The sequence below is a fragment of the Anastrepha obliqua genome, chromosome 2 (assembly GCF_027943255.1).
Source record: "Anastrepha obliqua isolate idAnaObli1 chromosome 2, idAnaObli1_1.0, whole genome shotgun sequence".
Classification (NCBI taxonomy): Eukaryota; Metazoa; Arthropoda; class Insecta; order Diptera; family Tephritidae; genus Anastrepha; species Anastrepha obliqua.
The window spans coordinates 130,336,885-130,357,406 of record NC_072893.1 but is presented as its reverse complement, the minus strand read 5'-3'; the positions used below and the strand labels follow the sequence as shown (position 1 = coordinate 130,357,406).

The 20,522-nt window shown below is 32.9% G+C and overlaps 1 protein-coding gene across 1 annotated transcript in view; it reads left to right on the top strand.

Moving 5' to 3' along the window:
* Nucleotides 1-20,522, top strand: part of LOC129237843 (relaxin receptor 2) — a 53,772-nt gene that overhangs the window by 10,342 nt on the left and 22,908 nt on the right. The window contains exons 3-7 of the mRNA XM_054872796.1: nucleotides 401-515; nucleotides 5,388-5,465; nucleotides 6,571-6,642; nucleotides 13,657-13,728; nucleotides 14,660-14,731. Of these exons, the coding sequence (XP_054728771.1) occupies nucleotides 401-515; nucleotides 5,388-5,465; nucleotides 6,571-6,642; nucleotides 13,657-13,728; nucleotides 14,660-14,731 (409 nt within the window). The remainder of the gene's footprint in view (nucleotides 1-400; nucleotides 516-5,387; nucleotides 5,466-6,570; nucleotides 6,643-13,656; nucleotides 13,729-14,659; nucleotides 14,732-20,522) is intronic.

The window sequence follows — 20,522 nt, the reverse complement described above, 5'->3', positions numbered from 1 at the left end:
GAATATGCTCATAAGTGACCAGCAATGGAAGGTTGCATGTGTGTATGTATGTATTTTGAATGCTACTGAATGGCAGTTAAATTAACAGTAAGTGTCGCTAATTGACGCGGACACACGCAACGTCAAAGTGACAATTGGCGCGGCGCTGGCGTTAGTTTGTTAGTTTCTTTGCAAAAGTTGTGTGCTACTTTGTTTTCGTTTTTGTATTTTTGGTAATTTATTTTTCGCTCAATTGCTTGAAATGCTTCTTTGTTTAATTTGTTCGTGTGTTTGAAGGACCACGTTTCACGCCGTTAATTAATGGCAAATTTTTTGCTTCATTTCTTTTCGTTAATTCTTATAGATAATAGTTTGTATGTTCTTTTTGTAATTTCTTCTTCATTTCCCGTTCTACACGTAGATTGGCTGAACAACACCAATTTCAACTGCCTTTGCCGTGGTGAGGAAATTTTATGTCGTTTCCAACAGCTAACGGCAATGCCTGCCAATTTGCCAGTCATGGAACTGGCTATGCTGTAAGTACGACATTTAAATATACACTACAAACATACACATGCTTAAACATTTATACGCACACACATACAAGAATACATACACATGGACACATGGAACAATACTAACACAATCATAATGCACGTGAAAGCCAGCTGTGGTCTGCTTGACTGTGGTTGTCACTTTTGATAGACGAGCACCGAAATCGCTTATAACACTGTGCAGCAAAAATCAAGTATATTTTGGAGTTTCACAAGGAATGCGGTAAATAGATCCAAAAAATAGTATTTATCACACCAAGTTCTTAATATTTATTTGCATCTGAATTTTTTTATATGAGTCAAGGGATAAAATGGCTTTTTAAATCACAAAATCTTTACGTCTGAGGTAAAAACATGCTAAAAAATTTATATCCAATGAAAGAATCTTGTTATTTCAAATGCCTTTTTATCCTTAGAAGGTTTATTGAAATTATTCAATCTTAAACTCCAAAAATGGGGCAAGGCTGATATCATTTCCTGGGCTAATTTATTACAACCCGTTGTCAGAACTTTGTAATTATTTCGATGTTGCACAGTGGTATGAACACATTTGCGCTAATAAAAAGTTTCATAAAGAAAGCATATCTGCGGAATCGAATTCATTTTATAATAAATAAATAGCTTTTAAAAATTTTCATTGCGTCAGATAATTGCTGTGAGATAATGCCTGCTCATTCATGCACAATGCTTTTTACACATTTTGTATGTTGCGGCAAGAAATGGTTATCACCACATTTTGACATAACTTGCTTTTATTAATTTAAAAATTAATTAACACATAAGCTGTCACATTAAATTAAGCCACCTAATTAAATTTTTAACCTTTTGCTTTGCTTTTCCTGTAACAGCGATTTAACCGGAAATAAATTTCCCTACATCGATGAACATTTTTTCGCACAGCTGCCAATAGTCGAGAGTCTGTAAGTATGGAAGAATACAAATACATGCATACTCACATATGCTCTCTATATTTATGCACACATTTTTTAGTATTTAAAATTATACAAATTTACAAATATTTATCACGGGCTTGAGCTGCCAAGCCTACTTCAGCATATAGCGACGCAAAACACACCAGAGGCAGCCAGTCAGCATGAAGTTTTGCTTGTTATTGAAATCTGTGTCATGTCTACAGAAACACTCAGCATATAAGTAAGTTTTACATCTGCCATAGGTGTAGAGCATTTTCTCCTTATCACTAAGTTGTTACTCTGACAACACCAGAATACATTTAGTGATGCTACGGTGAACGACTTTTTGGCTCATCTGAAAGTTTCTCTACCGTAGGTCGCTATTGTCCATATATACGTAAAAATATTTAAAAATTCTATCAACGGGATAGCGTTAATTTTTTTCTATATTATGAGTTAGATTCGATCTTCGATATTCGTTGGTTATCGAAGATCGAAAATCGAATGTCAATTTGGTATTATGAGCGGTGCAATGCTGTCGAAATTTTCGTTGTATACCGAATTTAGAGTCGAATGCAATTTTGCTTTCGATTGTGTAGCGTATTGTGGGAAAACTTGTTAAAATGTAAGTTGTTTGCGATTATTTATGGTTTTATAGTAACCAAATAATAAATATATACTAATTTTGTTAATTTTATGCAGGTCGAAAGTCGTGAGTACCAAACCACAGTTAGAAAAGCGAATCCACAATTCGCAAAAGGGATTTGCACCAAAGTTCAAGCAGCAAAAAAATGGAAGGAACGGAGCTGAATTGCTTGGGACGCCAGTTAGAACGGCAGCAAAATGGATTAAGGTTAATTATGGTTTTTTTTTGTGATGTTTATAGAAATTCATTTTTATTTTCCCTTGGCAGGCATGGGCTGAAATACGTAGAGGAACTGAAATACATATTTTTTTCGAATGACGAATAATTGAATAAAGAAAATTTATAACAAAAATAAAGAAGAAACTGTGGCGTTAAGGTTTCTATTTAATACTTTTTAGATTTTTCTATAATATTCTAAGAATTTTATTTCTATGTTTTCTGCTTCTCCGTTATTTGACTCCACTTCAATATCTTCAGCATCATCGTACACAGTGGGTTGAGCAAGTCCTAGCATACCTTCATTACCAATACTCAATTGGTACGATCCCTGAGCACAAAATCGCAGAACTGTGGCTAGCTTTAAAATATTTGGAATGGATTTGGCTCGGGTGCACTGATGCAACTGGTTTTCTGTACTGGACAGTAGGTTCATAAACGCCTCTTTAGATAATCTAAAGTTCTTTAAAAATCTGTAAGGAAATTTCTGTAATATTAAGTACGTCAACACATTTTGAAAATTTTAAACTTACTCAGTGGAAGCCATTTCTAGGGGGTTGGATGCGCCCCTCAACTGTTTTCTACTTCTAGCTAGTTCCACTAATCTTTCGTCGTCCGATAAATCGTGGAACCACAACTCCGTTGTACTCATTTTCACAAAAAATACTTTTTTTAACTTTTAAAAATGTTGTTAGCAAAGAATTTCAACACAATCGGTTGTTCTTTTATTTTGATTTGCTGTATCAGCTGAGAAAAAATTATCTATTGTAAATGCGTCGAGCGATCGAAATTCACAATATTCCTATTCTTCAACGAATGAGCACCATAATACCAAATGAAAATTCGTTCGATCGGCATTTTCGACTACAGTCGAAGATCGAATGTTGCTCATAATAAGGGCCAGAGAGTGATCCACCCTAATGTGTATGCTAATACGTACAGTGATGTAAAGAAAGACAGCGCCAAATATTCTGACCACGTCTTCGAAAAAAAATTAATTATGCAAAAGAAATATCCTCAAATATGTGAGTGCATAATTCACAGTTAGATGGGCATGAAAGAACGAATGAAAAATGGTGGAAAAAGAAGGAGAAGAAAATTTTGTGGTGCCAAAACCACAAAGTGCGTTTTAAAGCCTATTTTATTCAAGCACCTCCAATGGTCGCTTTTATGCTTAGAATAGCACTATACGCTGTGGAGTGGTTGAGTAGAGCGCGAAGTTGAATATAAATACTCCTAGAAAGTCTAATTTAAATGCCTTACGCCGTAGTCGAGTGGGTTGGAGCGTGACTACGGCTTGCCTCGGTAGCGATGTCCACTGTGGACATAAAATATTGAATGATAGAAAAAACGCTCGCATTTTCGGCAGACAACGACAAATAATTGAGTGGCTTTCATCTATGTATACTAATATCTATACTAATATTATAAAGAGGAAAACTTTGTTTGTTTGTAATGAATAGGCTCAAAAACTACTAGACCGATTTTAAAAATTCTTTGACCATTCGAAAGCTACATCATCCACGAGTAACATGGATTATATTTTATTTTGGAAATAGGGCTCGAGATATAGGTCAAAACGTGGACCCGGGTAACCTTCGGATGTGTATGTACAATATGGGTATCAAATGGAAGCTGTTGGTGAATGCTTTAGTTCAGAGTATTTCCATCCGCTCCGTGACTAGGGTCTTGAGATAGAGACCAAAACGTGGGCCCTAGAATGTGTTTGTACAATATGGGTATCAAATGAAAGCTGTTGGTGAATGCTTTAGTACAGAGTATTTTTCATGCCGCTCCGTGACTGGGGTCTCGAGATATAGGTCAAAACGTGGACCCGGGTAACCTTTGGTTGTGTATGTACAATATGGGTATCAAATGAAAGTTGTTGATAAGTGCTTTAATGCGGGGTAATTTTCATACCTATTGATGACTAGGGTCTCGAAATATATGCCAAAACGTGGACCCGCCGTGTCTTTGAACCGAATTAAACCAAACTTACACACATTGTTAAGTAAGTATTGAAAATGGGTTTCGTAAAGTTTGGTTGTAATTCGGAGCACTGGCAACGGGTACAGCGTTCTTTTGAACCAGCCATAATGTCGCTTACTTTTTTAACGCTTGGGGCGGAACTGAACTGTCAAATTGACAGTGTGAGTTACAATGTGTCAATATTTCTTTCTGATTTGGATGCCATAAGGGAAAAACGTAAGTGCAACATGTAAAAATTGTTTGTGAATTTTTTTGGAGTGGATTTTGGAACAGTGAATAATTTCTTACGAAATTTGAGAATTTAATGTGAAATCCGAATGAAATTATGTGTTCGTGGAAAAAACAATTTTTTTCGTTTTTTTTTTTTGAAAAATATAAATGGATAATGGTTAAAAAAGCTCCAATGCTTACTAAAACATATAAATTGAAACAAAAAATTCATGGATGATCAGGAAAAAACACGATTGTTTATTCATATGCGTTGATTTGAAATTTAAAAACAATCTTCTTTTTTCCTGATTTTCAATTTATATTTTATATTTACTCAAAAACAAATAGAAAAACAAAAAATATTGTTTATGCCAAAGCGCTTGAATAAAGAATAAAGAAATAAATAATATGAAAATCATATATTTTCTGTTCTAAACCATATCTATTCTATTTTAGTGTGCCCAGCGAAGGGGGCCGGGTTTGCTAGTATTTTATAAAAAATACAGCTCCCAAATTTTAATTTCCGTGAAAATTTAACGATTTTTATAAAGAAAGTTTTTTTTTAAATTTATATTTCCTTGAGACTGCCAATAAAAAAAATATACATATATATATATAATACATGATTTTAACTTTGAGAATTTCGCGTATGAATTTTTCGTCACTACTTTGGCGTTTAATATTTCTGATCAAAACAAAATTTTCCCTAAACTCAACCTTTCATTTTATTTTGACCAATTAAAATTGTTACATATTGTTTCCTGTGCCTACAAAAAAAAAAAAAAAATACAAAAACGAAACATATATTAAGAAATAAAAATATATATATATCTTACTTCTATCAACTTAAATTTAATTTTTAATTATTTTTTATTCCTTTAGAGTCTTAAAATTTTGCTCCATCGAAAGTCTCGCTTCATTTGCCTTCAAACGATTTTCGGTGATACCTTTGAAAACGCTGTAAGTACCTTAGAAATCGCGATAGCTAGTATGTTCGTTTAGCCTCACACTATTATTCTTTCTTTTGATAGCATAAATAATTTTATTTATTTCTTATTCTTAATTCATTTGTAAATTAATGGACTATTATTTAATTTTTTCAAAGCGAATTTGTCCACTCTTGCATATGAAAGCGCAAAGCGCCAATAAGATGAGGGGACATTTAGATTTAGACTTATTTGAGGTTTGCACTTCTGTCTCATGGCCTTTTGTGCACAAGATGAGCTATGAATATTAACGTAAATCAATAAACTAAATTTTAATTTAAATTCAAAGGAAAATGGAAAAATATTAAAGAAAACAGTGAAAATTGGAAAGCAAAAATATTTGATCTTAAAAAGTGATGAAGAGAAAATTTAATTTGTAGCTACTTTGGTTGGTCTGCTCTTGCTCTGCATTAGTTAGAACCAGATTAAAATGCTTAAGAGCTTTACAATATGAGAATTTAGAATGGATAGAGCTCCAAAGTTTACTTAGATTCGCAACGGACGCAGACGTATTACAAGATGTCTACTGCAAAGAAACGTAAACGTCTAGCTCCATCTGGTAACACTAAGGGTCAATAGGTCTATGTAATGGCTTTTAGCCAGCCAGGTCAAGCTACTTTGGTTGGTAAAAAAAACAATTTTTTTGAAAAAACAAAATTAAATTTACATTAACTAATTTAATTGAATTAATTTATTTTGGGAGTCCCAAATATTTAGTGTTGGTATTTTCAGTTTATGCAAACAAAAAAATAAATAAAATATTGCCACTGTTTATTTGCCGATATTTTGACCACAATTAGAAGCCATCTTTTGTAGTAAAAAATTTACATAAATAAATATTACAAGTCGAAAGCCTCAGTCGCTAGTGCTTATCCTTAAATAATATAAAATAATTGTATTTCTCTCCTATTAAAAATAATAAATATTTATTAATGTAAAAAATATTTCAACAAACTTCCCCCGCCTAACTTGAGCTTTAAATTTTTACTTTGATTATTTTGAAAAATTTTGTGTTTACTTTTCCTTTTTCTATTTGAATAGTTTTTTTTAACACTCAATTCTTTCTTTCCAATTTACAGTTATTTGGATGAAAATAAAATCTCGAGCTTGCCTGAAAATTTATTCCCTAGCGGAAATTCGCTGAAAACATTGTAAGTAGTAGAAAGTAGTAAATTATAAAGGGTGGTTAAATTTTAAGGGCCGATCTTAAATGTAAACCACACCTAAATGTTAAGGTTTTTTTTATATTTCATTTGACATTTTTCAATTACAGATCAACTCAATTTGAATCATGGAAATATACACAATCGAGCAACGCGTTAAAGTTATTCAGGCTTATTATGAAAACGGGCGTTCAAATCAAAATGCATATCGCGCACTTCGTGATTTTTTCGGTGAAATGTGCGTACAATCGGAAAAATTGTGCAAAAGTTTGAGCAAACCGGGTCTGTAGGAGATGTGAAAACACCAGTGCATGCTCGTACAGCTTGTACTGCAGAAAATATTGCTGCTGTTCGCGATAGTGTGGTTAAAGAGCCGTCCACCTCAACTCGTCGTCGTACCCAACAATTGCACCTCTCACGCTCGTCGTGATAAACATTATGCATATAAATTGCATTTACATGCTTACAAGGTGCAATTGACTCAAGAACTAAAGCCTTTTGACTATTTCAAGCGTCGTCAATGGTTAGAATGGTGGCAGGAAATGGCAACAGTGAATGACCAATTTTCGAAGAAAATTATCTTCAGTGATAAGACACATTTTCACCTCAGTGGATTCGTCAATAAGCAGAATTGCCACATTTGGGCGAATGATAATCCAAGAGTGATTGCCGAGAAACCAATGCACCCACCAAGATTGACTGTTTGGTACGGTTTATGGGCCGGCGGCATCATTGGGCCGTATTTTATCCAAACTGAGGCCGGTCAGGCAGTTACTGTAAATAGTGTTCGCTATCGTGAGATGATAACGAACTTTTTATGGCCCGAATTGGAAGATATGGATGTGGACGATATGTGATTTCAACAGGACTGTGCTCTTTTGCGCGAAAAATTTGATGGTCGAATAATCTCACGTCGCGGCGATGTCAATTGGCCGCCAAGATCATGTGATTTGACACCGTTGGACTTATTTCTTTGGGGTTATTTGAAAGAAAATGTGTACGTCGTTAAGCCAGCAACAATTAAAGAGCTAAAGGATGAGATAATTCGGTACATTAATGGAATAGAACGTCAATTATGCCTTAGCGTCATCAGAAATTTGGACCATCGCCGAGACCGCTGCGGCCATTTGGCCAATATTTTGTTTCGCACGTAATTGAGCCATACCAATACTATCACAATAAAGAGAAATTACAATAATTTTCTAAAAAAATTGTATTTTATTTAAGATCCACACCGGCCTTTAAAACTTAACCACCCTTTATATCTAATAAGAATTATTTTAATAAAAACCACTTCTTTATTTTATGATGCGAACATCTTCCCTTTCCAATTTAATGAAAAACTCTTTTAAATTATTTGTCACGACTTGTAATTTTAAGCGGCAAATATTAAAGTGCTTTTCCGAATGTCGAACGGCAATTTTCTGTAACATTATTTATTGGAATTTCAGTACTACTGTAATTTCTTTCCATTTACAGCATCTAAATTGGCTGATATTGCGAAAAAATTTTAATTTATTGCTTTATTGCTTTTCGTAGACTCATTAATGAGTAACAATTAATGCGCCTGGGAAGTAATGTGGGAGCTTTCATGTGCGCAAAATTTAGTTGGGTGTGTCGATGGCGTTCAATAAGTTACAAAATTTAAGGCCTTCATGAAATTGGTATTTTTTACAGTTTACAATCGTTAGAATTTTGTATTAAAATAAATCGTTTTTCTTCAAAACACACATTTCTGTTTGTGAATGAAATATGTTTCTTTATTTGACGGGTTTGACTAATTTTTTTTCTTAATTTTAATTTTTTATGAAAGAATTCGCTTGTGAAATTCAAACTTTTGTTCTGTTTTAGTTAACTTTCTAACATATTTTATGTTTAAAAAGTATAGTGAGTAATTTTCCCATTCGATTAAATATTGAGCGCTTATAAGTTTTTAATAAATAAAGTTTCGTACCCCCACTTGCGTAAAATATTTTAATTTTTGAATTTTTTAAATTAATTTTTGCACCAAAAATACATATAAATTCCTTGTAAACGAAGAAAATTATCACATTCATTCATCAAAAGTATTTAAATTCCCAAGGTGGCAAAATTAATCACCCTAAAGTATATTTATAATAATGGCGTCGGACGTCAATCATATTTGACACTTGTGAACTAGACGAGTACAGCATTTAAACAGACAAGCAATGGAGTACTCAAAGGTCAAAATAAAAATACCCATCACACAAAATAAGTTATAAAAAAAGTTAGATACCCCCTTGTACTAAAATTTTCCTACAAAATGCTTATATGTTTGCATAGATGTTACTAAAACTTAACTAATCATGTACTTTTGTAGGATTTGTTTTATATACAATTTAAAATTTATCTAAAACTACTTCTTATACGCAATTACAAGCGCATATTTTCGAAATACACATAAAATGTCCCTACTTTCATTATTTCGCCAATGCCACAGTATGGTTAAACTTATATGAAGGTGCAGGCTTACAAAGGTACATATGTTTACTAGGTAATTATATTATATGCTAGCATGTTTGTACGAGTATTAGGGGTTTATTTATTCATTTACAAAATTACATTAAAATAAAAGTAAACAGTAGCATTTGTTTCACATTACATTCCTCGTCTTAACTTTTTCCTGTTTCTTCACACTCTCGTTGATGCAGGAACAACGTTCTACTAGTTGCCATCTTTTTTCACTTCTTTAGAGTTCGGGTTTCCACTCCATATGTATATTTTTGTGCACTGAATTTGTATAATTAATAGGCTATATTTCTGTTTACCACTTTCTTGCCTCATTAGTCATACTCTTTAAGTCAGATGCCTCTCACGTTTCAAGAGAGTGTTCTTAAACTAACCGTAAAATCGTGTGTGCTGGTATAATTTATCATTTCCGTGCTTTTTCATTTACTTTAGCTTTATTTTATTTCATTTTTTTCTACTTCGCATTACCTATCGAACCCAATACCACGTACGTGGCGCGCGCTGTGGGCTGCTGGTAATTATAGTATGTATAAATTATGTGCTCCTTTGCCATTTGCGACATTCTTTTACACATATTTACATATGCGTATACATACGTGCCTTTTCGCGGTTGCGTATCAAATGTACGCCACTCGCAACACTCGCACTGAATGTTGCGTATACGCAGCGGTGGCTTGATTTTTCACTTTTTATCTGACCAGACAATATTGCCGTATTTGTTGAGTTGTCGTATAAATGTTGTGGTTGCATAATATTTATTGTTATGCTTTGTTGTTGAGGCATTGCAATTTTAATTAACGGAAGTTACGTATATGCCGTGTGCAACGCTTGAGCGCACTCAAAGTGTGTGAAGGTGAGCTAATGAAGCGGAAAGGTTTTCGTTGGTGTAACTTTTCCCTATAAATATTATCGAATTCCACACAAGTTGTTGGAATTTTAACTTATTTAAGTGCCAAAGAGTGGAAATGTAGAGGAAAAGAGTGATGATTTGGCAATAGTTCTTTTTTCCACTGCTTGACACAAGGAGAATATATTTATTTACGGTTTTCAAGACACTACACCCAACTTTAACAAGTTTTGACCATCCAAAAAGTGTACAAAAAACAATTACAAATCATTTCATTCTTTACTTGAGTGATAGCGGCTTGCTGGAATCTCTTTTTGTCCGACATTTTTAATTTAAAAACTAAATCACTTGACTTCCTATGCTCCTTTTCTCCACTCTTCTTCATCTCTGCAGACTGTGATATACATATATGTATATTTATTGTCCAACTACTCCACCCCATGTCGAGTATCTGGTCTTTTATGCACTCCATTTGTGATACTTCAATTTTAAAGCTCCTGCTACATTGACATTTTCGCACACATTCAGCGCTGCTAGTAATGCCTCGTTCAAGCAACATATTCTTGTAGTCATAAATGCCAGCCACAGACTTGCCATAGCAGTTAAGATGTGATTGCTTGTATTCTAGTCCATAAAAGTATTTCTAATATTTGCATTTTATTGCTATTTCCATTTCAATGCTTTGCTTTAAGGTACGAAGTGTAGCTCTTCTTGTATGCTTGTATTTTATAGCTTTGTTAGCGCATAGCTTATATGCAGGATTAGCATTAAGTAAATTATTATAAAAGTAATAACATACATTGGGTGTGTAACACTTTTGAATTTAAATAAATAAAATATGTAGTGTGTGAATTAAAATGAATAGTAAATGGGGTATTTGCTCTTGAAAAGGGTTGCCTGAAAATATGAGCGTCCAGCCAGCTTAGCGAGCTCTGGACGGAAGCACTGTCACAGGTAGTTTGGAGCAGGTCGATGTTGTTTCTAAGGCACATAAATTTCCTCTCGTTAGTGGGTCTTATGACTTATTAGTATCGGATGTATGCGGCAAATCTATGCCACAATTGAGTTGTTACAGGCCGGCTCGTCAGCTATTTTTCGCCATGAATTTTATGATGTGTCGGCACCCTTAATCAGAAACTATGATTTGCTCTTCGAATACTACCCCCAAAAGGTTTCGCTTCTAAAAAAATTTTGCTAGCCTCCAAGTAGGCAAAGACTTCCGCACACTGGGCATGGACCTAAATAGATTCTCGCCCCTATTGAACATTTAATTTCTGGTACAAAAACTAGCTATAACTGAAAGTTCCAGTTATTTTTGAGAAGCAGCGTTTTTCATAAATATATGTACCCAACGATGCTTAGCTTGCAACGCGCCTCATCGTTATATAATATATTATATTATATAAGTATGTACTTCGGTATAGAGCCATTCCATGTTAACTGATCCCAGTATTTCTATATTGTCATAAATTTATCTGGAAATTAATAATGAAGGAAAATATTACAGAAAAGAAGGTATACATTTTAAACAAAAAAATTAATTTTTTCAAAAATTCCCAATTTGTTTTTGAAAAATTAAATTTTATCATTGGTATTGTATGTAATTTTTCTGAAAATGTATGAAAAAATAAGTAGGAAAATCTTAAAAAAAAAAATTCTAAAATTTCAAACAAAAATTTAATTTTTTTAAAAATTCTAAATTAATTTTTTCAAAAATTCCCAATTTTGTTTTATGAAAAATTAAATTTTCTCATTGGCATTTTATGCAATTTTTCTGAAAATTTATGAAAAACTAAGAACGAAATATAAAGAAAAATTTCCAAAATTTTAAACAAAAAATTTATATTTTAAAAATTCCCAATTTGTTTCTAAAACTTACATTTGATTTTAACAAAACTGAAAAACAAATCAAAAAATGTTCAAAATGTTATCAGGAATCGCAGTTTTCACTATAAAAACTCTATACCAAAATTTTCAACGTGAATCTCAACATTTTTAATATGTTTCCAAAAATCGTTCAGTTTGTTTTTTATTATACTCTGATTTACTAATAAACCAAATTTCCATATAAATTTACGACAATGTCAAAAATACTAGGGTCGCTGGACGTGGAGTTGCTCTTTATTTAAATTCTGTGAACATTTCTGTATTCCCATCCTCTCCCGTGCATGCGTAGCATTAATAAAGCAAGAAATCATTCAGATTTTAATATACTCACTAATGATAAACTTCAGCCTCACAGCTAGAAAAGTTAATAAAAGTTTTGCTCCTTTGGGGCCATGTAATGTCACTTTTACTAGCATAGCTCATGTGAATTTTTGTAACTAATAACTTTTCACTTGTTTTTAACTAATATGTAGAAAAATAAATTAAAAAATTTAATGAAAGAACTGTTGGTACATATTAATAAGCAGCCCCTTATTACTTTCTGAAGTAATTTACGCCCGTTTCTAATTTTTGTTACTTTGCCATGCAAATTGAATGCATGTCACTCATGCGCACCGGTGCACACATTCGTTTCCGTACAACTTTTATGAGGTTCGCGAACAAAACTACTAATTATGTACTAAATAAAATTGTTATATAAAATATCAAAAAGTGACAAACACTGTCACTACAACGAACAACTGCAAGTGCCATTATTTTGTGTGCGTGCGTGAGTGCGTTGGGGGCGGCAAAATGGCATCCTTCACATTACAGATTCCTTCACAAAAGCTTCGCAATTTGCCTAAATCATAATTATAATGGCTTGTCATTGTGGTTATTTCCTGGTCGTCTCAGATGAATAGCTGAAAGTTCTGCTTTGTTGTTAGTGTTGTTGATTTTACAAAAGCTTTTGTATGCAGCTCAGTAACCTAATTTCGAGAAAGCTGTGACTCTTTATGCGCAAAATTGGTGTAGGCAAAGGGAATGAATTGCCTCAGCTGGCAGCAACCACTGTTGAAGGCGTTTGTTGGTTAGTGGCTGCCAGTTATGTGTGCGCATTCTGCCCTGCTTACCATTTTTTGGCAGGCAGTTGTAGTGGCATTCAGTTCATAAAGTTGATGAACAGTTGAATTTATCTGCACTAAACTGAAAAGGCGTGCATTTTGGCGGATGAAAGTTTGCTGCAATTCTTTGTCGTTGTTTTCAGCGTTGGTGTGCCAGAAATCAACGCTAGTTTGGCATTGTTAGCTAAATTTCGAATATCCGTTTTTGTTTTACTCCATTCAAGTTGGTTAATAAGTTTTGAACCGAACTCACTTTTACGTTGATAAACTTAAATAAGCAAGAGGAAAAATGAACAAGAAAAAAATTAAAATAAAAATCTTTCTTCGGCTCACCGAAGTTTTCTTGAAGTAAAGTATGGCTAGGGTGATTAAGATTTTAAAGAGAGGCTCACTTAGACACATTTTTGGGACAATTAAAAATTAACAAAACAAAAAATAAAAAATAAAAATTATTTTAAAAAACAAAACAATTAAAAATAATAAAAGTATGACAAAAAAAAAACGTAATTGAAAATAATTAAATAATTGAAAATAAAATAAACATATTTAAAGTGCAGTTTGCAAAGCGTTAATTTTCTTACATATAAAATATTTTATCGCATATAAAATATTTTCAAAATGTTTTATGGAAATTCTGAGACATAATTATAATTATTGTAATTGAATTCCTTTCAGAATTCTCTCGGGAAATCACATTGAAGAACTCCACAGCTATGACTTTCAATATTTGGATGGTTTGATGGAATTGTAAGTAAATGTCTAATTAACATAAAATTATATAGAAAGCTAATTATAGGCTACATATAATATATTCATAAATAGTATAGGAATAAAAGAAATGTGAATACGAGGCACGAAAATAAAAATACAAAAATGCAAAGTAGTTTACGAATTACGTGCAGTTGGCGGAAATTGCCGTCAGGACACATCCTGTGTAAACTATAAATTTAGCCGTATAGCCAGAAAGAAATAGTGCTGAATTTCTTTACAGTTAACGCACACAGTTCCAAGTAATCTGCGGCTACTTTAAGGAAGTATTTTAATTAAAAGAAAAATACTTCTTGCTTCTCTTTAAAGAAATTAATACTGCAACCAAAAAAAAAAAAAAAATAAATAAAAAAATTCTATATTATAAAACTTCATCAATTTCTGTCTTCTTCTTGCTGTAAATAACACTTTCATTTCGAAACTGTTTTTTCCAACTCACAACAACTCTTCTTTAAATATTCGCTGCATAGACGAACGGAAAGAGCATTGAAGGCATCGTCAAAAGTATTTGCCTGTCAAAGCAATGCTTTTGAGTTCTTCAAATGCTTACTCAAGTAATATTTACAAGGAATGAATGAAAGTGCGCATAACAGTACAAATACTCAGAAATATATAAGTGCTCAGAAAGAATTTATTTATTATATGTTTGTACAGGTACTCACACACGTAAACATTTATTTATTTCTAAACTTAATTATAAATAAAAATAAAATAAATAAAAAATAAATTGTATAAATTACGTCTCTCCTTCTGCGCTCGTACTCGTACAAATAGCCCAAAGTTAGTATGCATATGTTACTTAACCATATGTTTACACGCTCGATAAGAGCGGCTGTTTGTAAATCTTAAACTCCACTGGACTGCGTCACACCATTTAATGTTTCGTTTTTGTGTTGTTGTATACTTGCAGAGACCTTCGAAATAATCGAATTGAAATCTTTGACGCAGAAGTATTTGAGACGCTGCAGAGCCTTGAAGTGCTGTAAGTAATTGGGTTTGAAAAATAAGTAAAAACGTGAAAGATTTCGCGAGTTTAATAAAAAGTAAAAATAAAGAAATAAAAGGGCTTAAAATATAAGCACACAACCAACTTTAGGCAGTGTGATACTGGTGAAGCCGATTGGCTCTGATTGTTCGTAATATAGGGTTATTCAATAGGTGCGCTTTAACTTTTTTCCGATAGGGTGGTCGAACGACGCAATATTTTTTATTTTTCGCTTGTCATTTGTAAACTTCATTAGTATACATTTCATCATGGAACGCTACACACTTGAGTAACGATTGCAAATCGTGCAAATTTTGTATGAAAATAATCGTTCTGTTGCTGCTACTTTAAGAGCATTACGGCCGTTTTACGGTCCATTTAACAAGCCGTCCCGTTTTGGAGTTATGTGAAGTGATTGGTCTACAGTAACAAGCCGGCGACGATTTGTGAGCTCAGAGCCAATATTGAACGCGAAATTGCTGGAATTTCGGCCGATTTATGCAAAAGAGTGGTCGAAAATTGGGTTCAACGATTGGACTTCGTAAAACGTGCACGCGGTGGTCATGCAAAAGAAATCGAATTTTATACTTAAATGTATATGTTCAAACTCGATAATAAAAAAAAAATTAGTTAAAAAAGTCAAACCGTTTATGTTTTATTCAAAAAAGTTCAAAAGTTGAAGCGCTCTTAGTGAAAAACCCATTAAATAATATTAAAATATTAAACAAGCATTTCATTCCCTAGTAATTATTCGTTTGCTATATGAATACTTGAAAGCAGCGCGCAACAAACTTAATTCTCTGTCCTATCGACCAAAATCAGATTTGCGTATTTCGGTACTCATTCCATATGCCTTCATAGGCACTTACGTTCAGAAAGGAATTTCTAAGTGGGTTTTGCCAGTGCACTCACGGATGTTTCAACTTATTAATAAGTGAATTTCCATGTATTTTCGGTGATTGTCATTGATTAGTTAAATCCTTAGCGAAGCTTGAAGTTATCCATGGCGATTTGTTTTGAAATCTTCGTAAATATATACAATGTACGCTATGTCATTTTAAATTTCAACTACAAAAAAATTAAAAGAACAATAATTAACAAATGAAATGAAATTAAAACATTTTCTAGGACAAAAAAAAAATACCTGTTTTGAAATTATAAGCTGAAAAAATATGTACTTTCGAGGATACACAAAATTAAATTAGTTCCTACGAAAAATATTTCTGAACAGGAAATTCATATGGCTTGGCATATCACATCTAGTTTTTAGATTTCTAAGTACAAAGAACCCGAAATTAAAGTATTTCTCAGAAATCAAAAAAATTTTAGTCGACCAAGAGCAGTGAAGACCTGCTGAAGATGCGGTGCAATAATTTATTTTCTTGTTCATTATTAAACCGCCTTTGAGTTCCTCACAAAATAAAATACGAAAACTAAACATTTGGGAGACGTTAGAATAGTTTGAATTATCTTTGATTAAAGAACTTTAAAATAAAAACGTCAAAAAATATTTTTCAATCCAAAAATTGAAATATGCGTGCCTAAGGTTTGCGCAACAAACTATCAGACTCTAAGTGAATTTTAATTTTTCAATGAACGCTGTGGTATACAACTTTTGTAAATTTGCTTAAAAAATTATATGGTAACTCTATTCAGAAAAAACTGAAAAACTGGATTTTGAATTAATCTTTATTGCAACAATGAAAAATTTAATTGCTATTATAATATTTTTTTATTATATTAGTTGGAAGTTTGAGGATACTGCAATTCATCAGCGGCAACTCTAAAAATGAAATCTGAAATAATGCAGAATAGGTGTGAAGAATAATGAAAGAATTGCTCTTAACGACTGATAACAAGTATTTTTCAAATAGAAATGCATATGGCAACCCTAATAATAAATATAACCGTTAAATGTTTTATTAATTAATTTGTGAGGATTTTGGTTTTGATTATTACTATTATTGGAATATTTATTTCTTTAAATATTTTATTTGGAATATTTTTTTTTTGTCAGGACAACTAGCAAGTGCAGCACTCAGACATTAATTAAGCCCCTTGTACTAAACTCGGATGCCCTTTTAATTTTCTTTAAGTCTACCCGATCTCCGAAGAAATCTGAGTAGATCTTGTGGTGCCAATGAATCAAGGTGGTCGCCTCTTCACAAGCGAAGGCGGGGCAGACGCACAGGAAGTGGTCCACCATCTTATCCTTCTCTTCACAAGCTGGTCAGAGTACACTGTCTGAGATGCCTACCTTTTCCATGTGCTTCGCCCACAGAAAGTGGCCCGTCATCAGTCCAACCAGCCGTCTGCACTCCCTTCTGCTTAATGACAGGAGGATTTGCGACAGTCCATCGGACATGACTGGTAACATCAGTTTAGTCCATCTGCACCCTCTCTCAGCCTGCCAAGCTCGCTTGTGGGTTGTAGTAACCCATTTCCTAACCGTGGCTTAGATGACTGCAGAAGGGAGTGTCAAAACGGGCTCTGGGAATAATTAAACTCTATTTGGAATAACTAAACTGCATTAAAAAATGGCAACTCTGCGCACAAATCTTTAAAAAATGTAACCCACATACATATTTAGTTGAAAAATTATAATTTCTTTTCACTTCAATTTGTTTACATTTTATATAAAAAATATCATATACAAAATGCTCTACTATTGAAAGCGCTTTAAACTTTTTACTACCAATTCGTATTTGTAATACAAAAAGGATTCTTGAATCCTGTCGAAAAATTGATCAGCTTCAGCCGTAATGATTTGAAATCCCCAATACCTCTAAAGTTTTATGAGTTATCAAATAAGAGTGTACATTTTTGGTTTTTAGAGTTTCGCTTTAACACGTATGTACATATGTATGTGTACATTCAAAGTATTAAGGGTACCCGGTGGTCTAGAGCACGAAAACTTCACCTATTTTCACGATTTTTTTTGCCATTAAAAATTTAAAAAACGATGTTTCAACTTTTCGGACTTATTTTTTTTTACTTTTGAAACAATATTTATTATTGTAAAAATGCCGCTGAAGATGACCCTCTCGAAAAATCGAACCTGGACGGCGTAGATGATTTCGAGACTTCTGCTGATCTGAAACACAAAATTCTAGAAGATTCTTAATCAGAAAGAGTGCAGTTATGGTCGGAACTAGAACAAATCGAAAAAATGAAAAATTGACAAAATGGCGCACTCTTGAAAAAAAGTTCGTAAAATCGGGGGTTTTTCACTAGTTTTTTAGTTTAAAAATAGGAAATTATTTAAATAAAATTATGATTCTAGTTCCGACGATAGCGATACATGTTGTGAACAACATATCCAAATTTCAAGAGATTCGGTTGAATAATTTTTTTGTTTTCATCCCCGCCGTGCCGAAAAAAGTCGTTTCGAGATAAATGAGTTCAAAGTTTAAGGTACAACGGGCTGTAGAAGCTATAATATTGGAAATTTCCGCATGAAGATTGCACAGTATATTCCTAAGATACTATACTTTCGAAATATCGAAAAAAATCGGTTTTTTGAAAATTCTAGACCACCGGGTAGCCTTAAAGCAGAATTTTAAGTTCCTGCGTACACGAAAATTTCTCAAGCTCTTTTAGGCGCGTTTCGCCTTTCAAACGCCCTTCACGCCAAACATTTAGAAGTTAAGGTACATATACAAACATATTTGGTAGGCGTGCTGTTTTGCTTTCGTAATTCGCAAAACAAACAAAAAACAAACAACAACATAAAACGATAAGCGGATTCTCCTTCTGACAGCTATTGATACAAGTATATTCTGAAGCATCCATATATGTCCTTGTACAAACACACACAAGCATTTTGCGTGGCAATTTGTAAGCTTCTAGTGATGGGATTTTCTTTTGATTGATTAATATGATGGTGAATGCTTAATTTGTACTTCTAGGCGCAACAAAGAAGTAATTGCGCAAAGCAGAAATGCAGTTTATAAAAGACTCACATGTAAATTAGTCAATAAATTCGCGACATAGAAAGGTAAGAAAGAGAAAAACAAATTGAGTTTCGTGCAGTGATTAAGTTTCTCATTAAACACATTATTGCGGGAATTATTTATTTTTATTTGCGGGAACTATTTGTCAGAAAAAAAATCGGCTTAGTCTATTCAAACAAGATAGAAAGTTAATAGAAGACTATTAGCGCTTGGGCCGACTAATTCAGGTGACAAGGTGATAGATTGTTGAAAGAGATGAAAAACTTGTGCTGGAAGATGCACGTTTGAAGAACAAACACATTTTATAATCAGCCTGAAAGATGATGATCACTGGTTTTTATGATTCTGAAGGTGTGGAAATCTAGGACAAACAAACTTTGTGGAAGATATAGAAGTGCATTAGACTAAAAAAAGAGATTATATGGGGAAATAAAAATAATTTGATACTTATTTTCAAGACCGTCAACTTCATGTCACATACTTTTCAACCGCCCTTCGTAGATACTTATGAGTGAAGAAGCAAAAAGCTGTATGGAGTACTTGCAAGCCACGTGAAAAACAATAAATAATATAAAAAGAGCTCGCAACGTTAATTGCTTCAACAAGGCGAAGACTAACCATTTATTTAAATATTTTTTCTCACATTCGTTTTTAGCTCCTTTCCACTCTATAGTCTTCTCTTCATAGAAGTAATCTTTGCCAACATATAAATACCAAGTTGACTTAATTTTCGTTTAATTACGACAAATGACGCACAGAAATTTTAATATTGATTGTTAAATGTGTTGTGTGCTAATGTGATGCCTAATGTGCGAAGGCCGCGAGCTGGTATACGAGTATAGGAATCATTGTGCGCACGTCAATAGCCAACATGGCGGTTACGTTACAATGGCGCCTGTGCTCATGCATAATTTAAAATAGTCATTTATTTGAGGAAGAGATAAATTGAGTTTACGCGCAGGAGAAATTTATTTTTTAGTTGCGTGTACATTATTAAAAACGGCAACTTGTGTGAGTGTTATTATAAAGAGTAAAACTCCAATAAAATTTGTAGAATTTTCGAACTTATTTATTTTTGCATTGCAAGAGAGCAGCGACGTGGACACAAAATCCTTTGGATTTGTTTATTTAATTTAACCGTTTAAGAGGAGTAAAACATGTGAGACAGAGATTTCTAATAAACCCTTTGGCGCTGGTAGACGGCTTAAAGCGGAAATATAATTTAATTTCTCACTTATTTAGCAAAGGTTTGAAATTGAGGCAAGTTGACGTGAAATTAAAATTTTATTTTATTCACTTTTTGTGCTGTTTTCTTAAGCTGAATTAATTTTTTATAATTAAGTATAAGTTCCCAATTAATTACAGTCAAATAAAATTTTGTATTAATTTTCTTTTATTAAAGTTTTGATGAAAATAAATGGAGCAAATTAATCATCCAATGAAAATTTCGTTTTATTAACTTTTTTGTGCCTTTTTTCTTAAGCTGAATTAATTTTTTATAATTAAGTATAATTTTCCAATTTATTACAGTCAAATAAAATTTTTTATTAATTTTTTTTATTAAATTTTTGATTAGAATAAATGGAGCAAATTAATCATCCAATTTTGTTTTTGAATAGCTTTTTTACTGAATGGAAAAAAAATTTTCACCATTACGCGCTTTATTGCCTGTCCATGTCTCACACGCCTCTAAAATATGACTGACATACGACACCATTTGCAAAAAGCATTAATCTTACAATAGGGTGATTGATTTTGCGCCATCTTCTATATTCTCAGATATATGCGCCAAATTGCCATCAACAAGCTGAAAATTTGTCCAACAAGAATATTTT